Source organism: Larus michahellis, chromosome 8, assembly GCF_964199755.1.
Source record: "Larus michahellis chromosome 8, bLarMic1.1, whole genome shotgun sequence".
Lineage (NCBI taxonomy): Eukaryota > Metazoa > Chordata > Aves > Charadriiformes > Laridae > Larus > Larus michahellis.
The window spans coordinates 37787116-37802738 of NC_133903.1; the positions used below are offsets into that span (position 1 = coordinate 37787116).

At 37.9% G+C, this 15623-nt stretch overlaps 1 protein-coding gene across 8 annotated transcripts in view; it reads right to left on the reverse strand.

Moving 5' to 3' along the window:
* Positions 1-15623, reverse strand: part of TLCD4 (TLC domain containing 4) — a 43907-nt gene that overhangs the window by 12094 nt on the left and 16190 nt on the right. For all 8 annotated transcript variants that reach the window (XM_074596953.1, XM_074596949.1, XM_074596950.1 and 5 more), the window contains 4 exons: positions 11738-11903; positions 6975-7064; positions 2097-2155; positions 153-247 (listed from right to left, as the gene is read on the reverse strand). In XM_074596953.1, the coding sequence (XP_074453054.1) occupies positions 153-247; positions 2097-2155; positions 6975-7064; positions 11738-11892 (399 nt within the window). In that variant the 5' untranslated portion in view covers positions 11893-11903. The remainder of the gene's footprint in view (positions 1-152; positions 248-2096; positions 2156-6974; positions 7065-11737; positions 11904-15623) is intronic.

Sequence of the window (15623 nt, forward strand, 5' to 3'; positions counted from 1 at the left end):
AGTAATGATTATTGAAAATATAAATATGTCTTTCACAAAGCTAATACACCAACCAGTAAAGAACTTTTTTAAACATTAAACAAATGAGATCTATAAAAGCATTGTCTTAAATCTCATCTGCTTGTTACGTTACTGGAAAATACAGCACTCACCAGTACAAAATAGTAAGCATACAGAGCTGCCAAGTGATGTATTACAAAAAATTTGTCACCAATTGCCTTCCAGTAGTAAATAATAAGCAACAAGTCTACAAGAGAAAAGAAATAATGATAAAGAACAAATTATTATATACCATTGACTTCAGAATAGTTTTTCTCTAAGTTTTAGAGATATAAATGCCTACATATAGCATCAGCAGAAACTCTCTGAACTAACTACCTCTGAAGAGAACATCTTTATCCTAAAGATTTTACTGTAGTCAAAGCATTAAGCAACAGTATTCTTCCAACAGTAGCCATAAATTGTTAGTTTCCACATCAATGGAAGTACAGACGCAACAGCTTTAGCTGAAATATTTTGGAAGGAAAAAGTGGATTCTGAATTTCACAGCAAGACTTCACACTTATGAAGCCAAAAATTTGGAATGAGTGACACACAAAAAACACAATAGGGCAGGGGGAGGGTACAGGGGGCGTAGCCAATACACAAACACATGCAATAAATGCAGGGATCTATTATGGGGAACTTCTGAATCAAAAATGGGTTTGGAACCATTTACCAAAAATATTCTGCAAGGGACACTTGGAATGAGAAGCACGTTTGCTTTATTTAATCAGAATTTTACAATTACCACAAAAGTGATATAGTGGACCTGAATTAATGTTATAAAGAAAGCTTTAACAGAAAAGTTCTTTCCTCTTCCATAATGGTCTGAGATCTCAGCAGATTTTCTTTTCTGTACTGGAACAAGCAATTTCTGCCCCTACTTTCTCCAAATGAGTACTTTGGATGGGAATATTAGTGACCAAGGTTCCAAATCAAAGGTTTTACCCCTATGCCTTTTGTATCTCCACTGAGTGCCTTCATCTCTTTTATATTAGCTACCCTCAGGCAGGACTCTATATCATCTGACATAGCCGCTCCACTTCCTATTAATAATTAAACAAACTATATAAGGAAGTGAGAGAGAATGAGTGGCCAGGTTCAGGTCTCTGTTCAAAGGCATTCATTAATTCATAATGAAAGCCTAATGCATAATTATTCAAAAATAGATAGCAATGAATTTAAACATGGGAGCTGAAGTTCTTACGGAAAAACCAGAGACTTAAACTAGCCCACAGTTTAACTGAGCGTGCTGATCACCAGTTTATCAGTTCTACTGGGCTCAGAAGTCTAGCCTGAGAGATAACCAGGCCCACGGACCAGTCTCTGACCAGAGACTCCATCCATGAGTAGTTTTCCCTGAAAACAGTCCAAGTCACAACAAGATCTTGCTTTGATAAGTCAGTATTGTCCCCACACACCATAAAAGAAAGCTCCAAAACATTTTGCAGCAAATTTCCCATGCCAATTTTAGTTGACAGTAAATAATTAAGAATGCAAAACAATATGTGGGGTTAAATGCCATACCAAGAAAATAATTTTAAATTTCCATGTTTTACGTATGACTAAATTTTCGCTTAAAGTGAGACCAAAAGGTGGGCAGGCAGGATTCTACAGCATCATTTGCCTCAGTTTGTATTGAGGGTTACTAAAATTCTGCCAGCATTCTAAGGTCACAGGAAGAAACACATGATAAAAGAGCTACGAGTTGTAGACATCCTGAAGGGAGTGAAGGGCACTGCTTCAACACCTCAATTGGCTGAAGGACAAAACTGAGCTGGAGTTGGTGGTTGTGTATCAAACCATCATAAGGCCACACAGTGGCATTTCCTCAGTGCTTGGGCAGATACCATTCCATCTTTCACATCCACTGGCAAGATTCTGCGATTTCACCACAACCCACAACTCCATTACCAATTTTAAAAGCCACAGTAGAAACTGTATTGTAAACACATATCGCATCTCCAGCATAGTGGCTCAGCAGAAATATACAGGCACAGTGACTCAATATAAACATACAGGTTGTGTGCGTTATATACACATTGCATAATTACCAGAAATGAGGTAGCCTGTGGTAATAGCAATATTCAGTTTCACAATTGAAGGGTCACCCCTGTAAATATACCAAAAATACACAGTTACAGCCTTTATAACAAAGTAATTCACAAAGGACATACACATATCACACACACAATGTCCATCAGGTCACCTTATTCTTGGCCCATCAGTAAGACGTTACAAGATTTGGTTAAGAAAGGTGCCAGTCACGAAAATGTATTCCTTTTCCACCCAGATATTAGATACCTACTAACCACGCTAATCAGGATTACCTCCTGCCTTGAGGTAGGGACTGCCCCAAGAGCTTTGCTAGAGACCAGAACTGAAGCCCAGGAGGTACTCTGAGATGGCTTCTCTAGAAACAGAGGATAAAAGAGAACAGTCCAGGCAGCGTCTCTTAGCACTCTGACACTCTGCATCTCCGTTTTTGTTCTTCTGCCAAGTGTTAAAACTTTGTTAAGGGTGACAAAAATTCCTTGCTCAGCTGGTGCTTTTCACATTCATAAGAGGATGGATGCTGATAGGAATAAACAGAGTAGAAGGAGACATGAAAGGGGAAAAAAAAAGCATGTAATCTAGATACGTTTTGTGTAAGTATGAACTGAGCTTCAAGTGACAGGTCTACAGATTTATAAAATGTAGACTGCTCAAGACAAGCTGTGAAAGCAATTTTTGTTGTAAACCTTTCAAGAAAAAAGGAACATAACGGTGCTTACAGACACCTCCAATACAAAGTCCACCTCAACTACAAAGCAGTAAAATGCTATTACTTAGCTATTATTTTTTAATCCTATTGGAATGAAACAGTGGAAGAGATTTCCTGTATTATTACAATCTGTTAACTGAATGTTAAGCTTTTCTTAGCATGTAAAACTAACTGCTTCCCTGAATGAGAGGGTAGCTTACAGGAAAACAGGACTCACAAAACCAGAATTCTGCCATTAGGAGAGAAAAAAACATTACAAGGAGACCCTGGAGCTCACTCCATCTCTTAAGATTGGCCACAGAAGCTCTCTTAACTACAATTTGAGACAGCAACATTTTCCCATGGCTTCAAAACCTGGTTTCATGAGCTATGTAGGTTGTGGGCTGAGTGCTTCTTTAAGCGTAGCTCTTCTGAAAGTCATAGCTGACACAGAGAATAGACAGATGTGTTGTCACAACTTTAGCAGAAGCTCTCTAAATAGTTACAGTCCTCCCGTTACAGCTCCCCGCTGCAGCAGCAGCAACATCATACCCAAACTTGTAAGTGCTCCCAACACACTTCAGCACATCATCAACAAGATTTAGCCTGCGCTCAAGAACCTTCACATTCTTCTCCAGAGAAGATGCAAAGGACTGAATATATGAAACTGGTTCCTTGACACTGATAAACGTGACTTAACTGGATGAGACAGAGCGCGATTTATTTCCCTTTGTTCTTTCCATAAGAATGGTCACCTTGCAACAAACCCTTTCCAGACTTTCTAAACCAACACTTCAACAGCATATATGGCCACCTGTCACCTCCCTTCAAGAAGAGCCCATGTTAGAATCACAAATTAATCTCAATTAATGGAAAACTTAGAGTTTAGTCTAAAATCTTCTAGATTTCCTGATCTGTCTCCTTGAATGGGAAGGGCAATAGAGCCCTGATGTTCGCAGCCTAGTTTGATGCAAGCAAGAGCCAGGAGTGACAAACAGGGAGTGACTTGAATAAGCAAACGGGAAGAGCTATCTCCCTTGTGATTGATAAAGAGGTATGTCTGGCAAATGAATTACACGTGAACATGCACAGGCAGATACAACAAACAAAGTCCACATGACTGACTTTCTTCAAACTTCTTTGCAGATACAGAGTCATATAAAATGCTAATCAAACATCAGACTTCAAGATGTGTAATGACTGTAAAGTTGACAGTCATATGACAGCTACAACTTAATTCACTTATTTACATCTTCTCCCTCTCCTTATCTGATCTCTACCACCTCCACATTTTCTACCATGTTATTCTCACCACCTCAAAAACAATTTCTACATCATCTATGTTAGCTAGTCTGTATTACATACAGAAAAAAAGGCAAAGCATTATGAGAAGTCCAAGACCATCAAAAAGGTATATGTACACAACGCTGATGCTTCCCTGTGACTTATCAATGCTGCAGTCTTTATTATCCTTTGTTAGGATCCATTGTATCTAGTTTCAGGCATTACATGCCAGCAGTACCACATCCTCACTCCATTGAGCCCAAACCCTCATCAGGAGTCATGATCGCTTTCAAGACATATAGGTATCACCATCACCATGCTTTGTGTGAACCCAGAAGTTGGGATGACATACGTCGAGGGTCAGAAGCTGCATGAAGGATTCCTGGATATTTACTTACAAACTACTGAAACTAGGCTCACAAATGTTTCTTGTATTGTTAATAAGAGACTCCTACAGAAAGGCTTATGCATCCTTCCTATCTGTAAATGACCAAGTCCCACTGCTTATTGCCAGCATTTCAAAAGGGCGTTAGATTTCCAGACTGAGCAGCCTTGCAACAGTCCATCTGGCATTTCACATATAATTTGTTTTATTCAATTAAAATCAAGACTATGGATTCAGCTACAAATCAATGTAAAAATGATAAGCAACTTAAGACTTAATGTACAGCTAAATCACAAAACAGACTGGAAAAAAAATGGTTAAAGCTCTACATGGTCAGCTAAGGTTTTAATTACTGTGTACCAGGAACCAATATGACATATGGTGGAATGCATAGACTAATGCTAGCCATCTTATTTTTAAGAGTAATGTAAAAGTCAGCCTTGGAAGAAAAACGGACATCTGCAAATTTTGAGGAAACCACGCCACGATTCTGGCTTCACTGGCAGAAGAAAGTCTAATACAAAGTTGTATTTTACTCGCAGGCTGTGTACAAGTACTTGTAAAGCCATGGGCAATATTATGTTTTTTCTTCTTTTGTACTTAATCATTGCATGAACATGAATTCAAATCATTGCAACTGCTTTACATACACTAAGTGATACTTCACACATTTTAAAATTATTAGTTTAGTAACTAAAAATACCAATTTCCACATCTAGAGTGTGTTCTGTGCGCTTTTAATTGACAAATTCCTGAACCACTAAGACAATTTTGACTGAGAAACAGTTTACAGAAACACTGCCACGAAATGAACGTGAAGCTTTAATTTAAAACACAGGTTAGATATACTTCCACTAGATTTTTAAATATATATATAAAGTTTTCCTCACTCTACAAAATGCAAATAAAACCACTGATAGCAATAGTGGATAGTAAATGTATGCAAACAGAAGAAACTATTCAGAAGCAATAGCAGAAATACAGAAAGAAATTCCCCCAAAGGCATATGGATTTTGTTTTTTAAGATTTAATGTTTTAACATCAACCTAGGATGCTAAGGCTCCATAAGTAAGATTAAGTTTTCAACGCCAGATACAAAAGTATCTAACGTAACAAAAAAGTGGTTCAGCTTCTGTTTAATTTGAATTTTTCCTGGAATTATGCTAGGAAAATTTAATAAACACAAAGACTTGATTTATTTATCATCACCAAGAGGCTTTTTTTTCTGCCATTCATTATTTCCTTTGCACTGTTTAGAACAAGGTCTACTCAAACAAACCAGGATAAAAGCTTCTATCTGATAAAGCTTACCACAACACATACTGAGAGAGTTATAATAACCTGTTGCTTTTCAACACGGTTAACAGATCTCATAAGATACTCAGACTGTATTTGGTCTCTCTACAGATACCAGAATGCAACGAAAAAAATCCAGAACAGCCAACAAGTTAATCATATATCATCACATACAGAAGAGGCCAATGTTGCCTAAGTGTGTTATGAATTATTATGTGTTATTACATTTATTAAAGCCATATAACAAGTCAGTGGCAGAGTGCTTCAAGCACCCAATCCTGTCCAGTCCACACTGCATTGTCACTAATTTACAGTATCAAAAGAGCAGAACAAGCATCAGATATTACATTTATGTAAGTTTAAACTGACTTACAGTGTGGTCCTTTGACATGGTTAAAAACAACAGTCTACGACAGAAATATGAATTGAAACTTAAAGGAGTTAAAGTTAAGTCTTCAGGAAAAATATGGCCTCTTCGTTCTACAGGGAAAGTTCCAGAGGATAACGAGTGAAATGTCAAAACACCAATAGTGATCTATAATTAACTCAACTAAAACAAAGCCATCTTGTTCCTGTTCCCTTAAAAAAAAGTGTGAAACAAAACAATGTACCTAGAAATCAAGAAAAGATAAGCTTAATATAGAATATTTTGTTAACTAGAGAAAATATTATAAGTCAATTTATTAAATATTCCTATTGCTTGTGAAGACAGCACTTGAAACTTTCATACTTTTTTAAAACAAAGACTGATAGAAGCTTTATGGGAGGCAGAAAAATAAACATCTTAATTTATCAATTTATACATATATATTTTATACATACAATGGGCCCCTCCAGCTTTTTCACACACACACTCCAGACCTGCAACAGCATTTCAATTTCACTTTAAAATGATTATAGTAAATAGCATAGTTTCGGTCATGCCGACTTACAGTTACCCTCTTGGTTCTATGCTTTAGTAATTTAATATGCTATTTCAAATCAATTGCTTGAATTTTATCTATTCCACTTCACCGAAACACACTACACTTAAGACATGAATACTGACAAAATAATTTGGAATTATCAAATGGTACAAACATAAAAATGGACACATCACAACTGCATATTTCGATGGGAAATGAATCAATTATTTCTGTAATTAATACACTGCAGGATTATTTTTTTCCTTCTCAATTATGTTATTTTATTGCATAAACACTACATATATGTAACACGCCTTACCAGAGACGGTCAGCATTAACAGCGTCATCGAACAACAAAATATATAGGCAAAACCCACCAACCACCAAGGCGTGGAATGTGGACACTGTCCTGGAAAAGAGATCACAGTCACAAGGACGTTCTGCCATTCACAACTTTCTGTACTGTGCTTGAGGTAGGACCTCTCCAAGGACATTCTCAACTGCACCCAGATACCCCTGTGGAAGGCAATCGTCTCTTCTTCATGCTACATCCAACCACTTACACAATGACAGGCAGAAAAAACAGTCAAAAAGAAGGAATCTATTAGATTGGAGTAGGGTGGAGGGGCGTTAAATAGAAAGTATGGTCTTAAAGTAACTGATTTCTACATTTTCCTTCAACTGTCCCATACATTAATGAATCCTTAAAGGCAATACGACATCCAGTTCTCTAACAAATACTTACTGCTTGTGCCATTTGCTGGAACATGTGTATGCGTTTTATATTAAGATTGGCCCATGAGTCCTGCAGCAGCAGGTTTCTCCTTTCAGGCACCAAATTAACAGATGACCCATAACCAATCTTCCAAGTTCAGGTTTTGGAAAGAGGGGCACTAAATGAAAAATCCCATCAAGAAAAGTTTCAGAAAGAATGTTTAGTGCATTTGAAGTAGATTCTGGTTTTCAAAGAGAAAAGTTGTCTAACAAAAGGTTGTAGCTGAGTATCTGAGGTATAACAGCTACAGGTTCATATGACGTAGCAGCTTTCCTTTATTTTATGCTCCTCTTGCCCTAAATAAAGTCACAGCGATGAGAGCTGCCTTGTTCATGCTTGGATACTATACACTTTCCTTCCCCCCCCCCCCCCCCCCCCCCCCAAAGACACCAGTCTCAAGTATACAGGCTGCCCGCACACTCCAGATAAACCCTGAATGTTAACAAACACTTAAAGAGAATTACCTCTTTAGAGAGGCCCGGGCAGGGTTTCTGCCAGCACACAGGCCAGGGCCATTCCTGCCCTTTTGAGCCCTCATGTATTCTTGGAAGGTAGAACAATGCAATGGGCACAGGTCCAAAATGTGTAACCTTGTTCCTCCAGCCATGGGTTTAACACTACTATGAACTGCATCTAATACTGTGTAGCTACTGTCTGCTTTCCTGCTTTTTAAGTGTGACGAGGAAGAAAAAAAAATTATGTGCCAAAAAAGCTCCACTGAATCATGGATGCTATTTGAGAACTCTAAGTTCGATGCTGTGTGACCAGAAAGACCCTTGCACCATGTTCGCAACATTAACCATATGCACACAAACGCAGAGATGCCGTTAGTTATTAGTCTTGTCTTTGTACATATTGATTACATGTATTTGGAAGTTATTAATATTTTAAGTGTGCATAAGTCACTCTCAAGAGTCTAAACTCTACCACACAAGATTGGAAGAAAACCTCTTACTTCCTGTGGAAGACTTTGCAAAGAAAGAGTAGGTTATAATCCCTGCTCTGTTTCCAGAAGTTATATTATCGTCTGTTGGCATTAGAAGATTCTGTAACTTTTGATAAAAGAAGTCTCTATTTACAGTTTGTTTAAAGAGTGTCATCATGTTATTTTCAGCATCTTTTTCAATAGTGTTCCAAAAAGTGAATGGAGATTAACATAATAGGAATAGTCAAATGTAACAAGCTGGATGAGAACATATACTAATCATTATAGCACAGGCTGCTTTCCTCCTCCACCCCCCCTTTTTTTTTTTAAACTAAGAAAATTTAGTTAGCAGAATTTCAATGATAATTCATAGTTTAATTAAAGCGTCTACTCTTGCAACATGGAATTAACAGAGCGCTAGGAACTTAGCTTCCTTTCTAAAACAAAGCACGGCATATAATATTAGTGTTTGAGAAATACCTGAGATTTTTGAATTTTAGGAGAGGATAATGCTGAAAGAAGTAAAATTTGTCCTAGAATATAGCTCATTAGTTTACAGTTGCAATTTGTCTCAGGAGTGAGTGTCTACCCAAACCTTAGCACTTAGAATACAAGATATACACCAGCACAGCACTTGAAGAGGGAGAAGAAAAAAAAAAAAAACAAGAAGAAAGAAAACAAAAAAGCAGGTTTCCTCCTTAACTCTGGACTTTGAAGTTTCTCCATAGAAGAGGGGACTGAAGAAGGGAAATAGTGCAACGCTCCATTTTAATATGGAATCTAGGTCAAACTATCAAGCTCGGTACATTTCTTTGAAATTAGTGTCAAAGCTTGCATCCTTTAACTCCTCGTTAAGCTGCAAAGAAAAAAGCTGCACTGGTAAGTTGCATACTTGTTCCCTTATTGTTGAATATGTATATTTTTTGCAACTGCTTCATAGCAGTACAAGCATGTATTATAGAAGAGGACACAGGAACTTACGCATAACAAATGAAAGAGTTATACTACATCTGTGTCAAAGTATAGTTTTTAACTGAATTTGAGCATCTACATACTTAAGATTTCAGAAGCAATTAATTTATTGGTTCTTAATTTTTGGAAAGTCGGAATGAACAAATTGACAGTATGGAAAACAGTCCAGAGCTGCAGCTAAAACGCTTGATTACAAAACCCTCCAAACTGTAACAATATATTTTCAATGCTAGGGCTCATTTCAGGCAGATGTCCTCTTCCAGACCCAGCTGAGCTGATAAAAATGCATAACCATCCTCTGTGCCAGTTTCCTTCAGGACTGCCAACAGAACCATTTGTGTCAGCACTCCCTAACCAATTCAATATAGGACAAAATAACAAACATCTACTTTTAAATCATTTAAGTTAACCCAGCTCATTTTACTGGGAGACGGCAACTTTCTCTACCTGCACAGCTGTCTGCAGAGTACACATATGCCCACCTACGTCCTCTGAACATAAGATACTCCTTGGGGTGTCTGTTCATTTCGGTGAAACACTGGCGTGATGAGGCAGTTTGTCAAAATGCTGTGTTTGGTCAGCAGAGTTAACAGTGAATCTTTTGTAGGAACACAAGCACAGTTTGCCTTTCTTTCACTTCATGCCCTCCTCAGGTATAACATCAACAAGCTGTTGATGAACCACGCTTTGTGCTTCAAGCCTTCTGACTCCAGCACGGAACGTGGCACTGGACCATGACTCATCTGTGTGCTAACATCTACATCCCGCTACCAACCACAAGGGAAAATATGGAAAGAAGTGAAAAAAGGACACAGCCCGCAGCGCTGTATCAACTTGAGTAGTTAAACATCTTACTACAAAGTAGACCAGAGATTAATGAGCTGCTTATTTCCAGCACGCTTGTGATGAGTGAAACAATTCATATGTTATTATGCAAAGCACTACAACTTAGCATAGTGCTACCAGGCATGGGATATGTTCTCAGAAAGCATATTATGCAATTCAGGGGTCACTTGATGTGGCTTAGAGACAAAAGTTCACCTCCAACACGATAACAGTTCAGTTTAGTTTCCCTATCTGCCTCTATTGTCAATTGTAACATAGAGATAAACCTAAGCTGCACTGCTATCACGAACTGGCATCCTACAAAGTTGTTCTGGCAGATAGGTAATTATTCAAAGGTCGAACTGAAATTAAGATGGTGCCTTTAAGAACACTGCAGGTGGACATTTGCCAAATGGAAGGGCAAGACTATTTGAGTTGCTAATGCTGCCTAGAACGATGAAAACTTTAAAAGTATCCACCTGATACCGCCTTTAAAGAGCACTGAGGAGGAACAGTGATAAGACTAATGCGTTTTGAGTGCAGTGACAGCCATACAGTACACTTTTTTGAGCTTCAAATTTGAGAAACGCCTGAAAAAGGCATTAAAGTTGTAATAGGCTACTCCAGCATGAAGTTATACCGTATCAATTAATTTCAACTGCAGAAGCTTGTGCACTGTATATATACCCTTTCAGAGTAGTATATTGCAAATAAAACCTCGGTGATCACCGCATTTGCAACTACTACCCTATACTTCCTTTATGGCTTAAAAGACAGGAAGGCACGCTGGAAAGATTCACAGGGTTGAACAACTTTCTAACAGTGCTCTGTCTGAGAAGACAAGCGAGATGCAGGTGGATGCATCCCACTGAGGGAATTGCAGAAACACAAAGGGAGTGAAGATGGTTCTTAGACTGATTCTCCACAGCTCCCTCCTGACCGTGTACCTGGTGTCTGTCATAGCTTCCCCTGCTTCTTCTTGCAGTTTCCTTCCCCATCAACACATAGATCTACCTATCTAACCCTGCCTCACGCCAATACTATACCAAAGATTCATCTAATTTCTTGGAAAACCATAACTTATCTAAAACATGGTATGGTGTAGTGTAGTAGCACTGGGAGAACAGAGAGAGATTTGCTTTGCACCCAAAAGCATGACCAGAGATACACTAGCATTTAGATCACAGAATAAACTGCAATACTTTTGATTTTCAGATATGTTTGGGGGAAGGGAATTTTGTACCTCTTCGTTTTGCTAGAAGCATCCCAGAGAAGCCATTTAAAACTAATCCCCTTTACTTTATTACCTCTGACCAGTCACTGTCTTCTTTTTCTACTTATTTTCTCTTGTGCTTCACTGTCTAATGAAATGTTTAATATCCAAGTGTATGTAATGCTATGTGTTCAAGAAGGGCCCTCAGCATTTTACATTCGGAATTTGTCAAGTGCCTAGAACAGTCTCTCCAATCTTTACAGATGGTTAACCAATAATGTTTTCTGCAGTTTTATATATATACACTCAGGTGGTTCAGATGTTGACAATTTCAGATAGTTCATTAGCTGTAGTTTGTTTGGAACACTATACCTTGAATTCCATTCGATCTTTCTTTTTTGGCTGAGATTGTTAAAACCAGGTGTTATTCGTGTTGACACCCAAGAACTTAAAACATGGAACAGGAGCTGAAATACGGTAAAACTGGCAACAGCAATGCCAATAGTCAGGTTGCTGAAGGAAGCCATCGTTCTTCAGCCTGTGAAGAGAACCAGAAGGCAATTTCAGTCCATTCTCCATTTAACTATTTTAAGCAGCCACAGAAAGTGTTTTTGACAGCTAACTTACTAACAGAAATATCATTCACTAGAAGTTTCATCCTGTTCAACATTTCTACTTAAGCCTTAATAGTATAAAAGTATCCCCAAACGTTTATAAGTAGAAGTTGCATTTTGGGTTTGCGGTTTTTTTTAGCATTTGCATATGATAAATTTTAATTGCGTGAATTTTATCTGCACGGAAAGGGCAGGGAGGACCACTGACTAGTGCAATCGCCAGCTCAGAAGCCTCCACTCCTGCCCCAAGAAGCTCCAAAGTTAAACCTCATCTCATCCTTACCAGATTGACTGCTGCCGACAGGATTTTAAAAAGCCACAATGAAATGAGATAAGCATAGTGGAGAGATTTTCAGGTCAGCGTCGGGAAGTAATGTGTTTGTATACTTTACAGAGACGGTACTTCTCAATTTGCACTTTGTTCACAGCTGAGGGCTCCTCTTTGTGATAGCATGTAGGCTCTCGTATCTGAGCTTTTTTCTTCTTCATATGAAAGTCTACACTTTGCACAATTTCAGAGCACGCTGAAAAGCTTCCTATCATCAGAGCTTATGCATTTTTCAGATGATGGATGTTTACCTATTTCATGAGGCCTAAATAAATAGCTAAGCAATTCCAAACATAAGTGTCAGTCTCTAAATGCTTCAGTCATTTCTCCCGAGTCACCAGCATTTTGCAAGACAGAATGATATTTTCCTAAAAGCCACAAACTTCTGACATACATCTCCAGTTTGATGGTGTTGTGAAGAGTTTTATATTCCAAGAGTGGCAGAGGTTACAAACTCATTAAAAGTCCATTTGCATTAAGTTAAACAGAAAAGAGAAAAAAAGCCAAATGGCTTCATTTAAAATATTTAAATTATTATTTTAATAGCCATTTAAATAACTACTATTACTTATTTTAGCTTTAGTGAAGAAAACATCTAAAAATAAAATGAAGACTCAGAGGCTAGCGTAATTTGTTGTTACTCCAACAGCCTAATGGTCAGCAAAAACTGATACAATTATATAATACACTTATGTCCACCTTTAGTTCACATGCATTATAGAATGAGGGAATGTGCCTTAGATTTTAGAAAAAAAAAAAAAAAGAAAGAAAGAAAAGGCAACCAGTTAAAATAATAGTTTTTTGAAAAATTAACTACAATATTCTCACCTGGTGGAGTAAACGGTGAGTATATTGAAACATGGTTTGCACTTAAACTTAGAACTTTAAGAAAAGGTGTATTACAATTAGATCGGAAAAAAAAATACCTTTGTTTTCGAAAATTTAGAAGCAGAAGGTTCAACAACCTCAAACTTTTTTCCCCTCCTCCTCTTTCCTTTCCAGCCCCACCCCAAATTGAAGAATAAAAAAAAATAAAGTGAATTACCTGAAACCTTTCTCTGACTAGTGGCCACAGTAAAAGCTACAGGTATATAAGCAGAATGCAGGACAAATAAGAGCAGAGCTGCTGAATGAAACCCGCATCCATATCGTATGGATTTCAGGCATTTACTTCAGACCAGCTTTAATTCTGTGCTAGGGACTCCGCAGTTGTTAGATCATGTTTGATGTGCTCTTCAGGCCTGCCTTCCTGCTCAGTTTAAGCCAAAAGGAGTCCAAAAGGAATCTTGCATGCTCTGGGACAGCGATGCCACACAAACCAAAGGGCAGTAAGTGGGGGTAATCAGAAGATTCAGTTCATAAGTGCACTTTTACTCCAAACTAAAATTTTAATGTAGGCGCACTGCAGTGCATTGCAACGAACTCTGGTTCATTCCAGTTGTTTACCCGATGACCTCTTCTAGTCCAGCAGCATACTAGTCTCACGTACTTTTTAATGTTAGTCTATTAAAACTTCCAGTTTCAAATACCATCCTGAATATTCAGTATTCTCTCAAGTACTTTTTACACTGTTCTCCACATACTTCTCCATTTGCCTCCACTGACCAAGAAGATACAAATGAAATTTCATGCACTTTTGGTGCAGTTTGAAGTTCTAGACACAACATGCGTTAAGCCTGATTTTCTAAAATTTTTCTGTTTAAAGGAATAAAACAATCAATTCAATTTTATATCTTCCAGTTTAAACCCACTGTATGGTGCCTATTCCAGACTCTCCCAGGCTAACACTGTTCTTACATCATCTCCTTTGTAGCAAGCAAGTCCTCTCTTGGAGCATGTAAGGAAAAAAATCAGCTGGTTTAATTCCTAAAATGAGTGAAGGAAGCCAAAATGCAGGTTGAAGACAATTCTCTTCAGAAAAATAGCAAAACCACTGAACATCAATCACACCTAGTTCATCCTTTTGATTAAAATATAGCAATTCTCATGATGAACAATTCTCAATTTTATTCATCTGCAATAACTAGTACCTCTCAGTTTCAAAGACACTGACATAATCTCTTGGACAAAAGAAATCCATGTTTTGTTTTGTTTCCTTAGTACCAGAAGATTTTTATTAGGTAAGTACCGTTTCAGTGCGTGACAGGTGTTCATTTTAGTACAGGAGATTATGGAATTAAACAAAAAAAACTCCCAACTTTGCAAGAAATGCATTAGAAGAGCTAATCTTTCTTCTAAGGAGCCTGTAGAGGGAATTCACTTTAAGAAAAAGCAGTTGCATGCAAAGTGCAAGAGCTGACTTTCAGAACTATTATGTAGCTATACCTCCCAGCAGTTTTAGCAGCGTGTACAGAACCACGATGCCAGCGAGGGAGAAAGGTCTCGTGGTAGCAGAGAAGAAAACAGTCACCCAGCCTCTGTGGCTGGTCTTGCAGATACTCACAAGGGTTTTGCAAGACTCATTTGATTTCATATATCCTTATCAAGATGCTGTTTAAGTACATTAAGTACGAAGTCCAGGAATAATTTCACATTTTACTTAAGCAAATTAAGAGTGCTGTATTTCAATTCAATTCAAGGACCAGGTGTAAACAGTGTTTCATGTGAGATGGAAGAACGTATCTCATATCTCTAAGTTGTTTTCAACTATATCCTGTTTAACTTGAAAATTAACTGTTGTTTACCAGATTTTATTTAAAAGAAGAATCATTCACGTTGTTGCACCAAAGCTTATCACTTAAAAGAAACATAATAAGCTTCTAATTGCATATGATTTTTTTGCCCTGAGGACAATGGCCAAAGTTAGTAAGTCAAAGGCGGCTTCAACTACGCTGTGTTTTTCTGCCCTAGTATCTTCTTACGGCCGTCCAGCGAAGTCTGACCAAGATACAGAACTTCATGGATTATATATGAGCAGACACTTTATCCCCCAAACTGCATAGTCATTGATTACCATTCAGTCAGCTGATACGGTTTTTGAGCTAGTGGAAGGCTGGGTGGGGAGGGAGGTTTAGTGTAACAACCTTGTAATTCAGAGAAAAAAGTACTATATCCAGGTTGGTTCTTCACCATTAGTTTTTTAGCAGTCGTCTTTTCCTGACTTTCCCAAAATTACTGTCTTAACCATTCAGATAGACAGTAATTACAAGTGATCAGAACTTCACTCTTGAAGCTTTTCAATGTACTCTTTAGGCAAATAAATTTCAGCAAACACTTGAAACTAACAATTTTCAGCAAGATATTGGTTACGCATGTCCAGCGCAGTATCAAATCGCTCTACTGACCCCAGTAATTTTGAAACAGCTAGTAACACAGC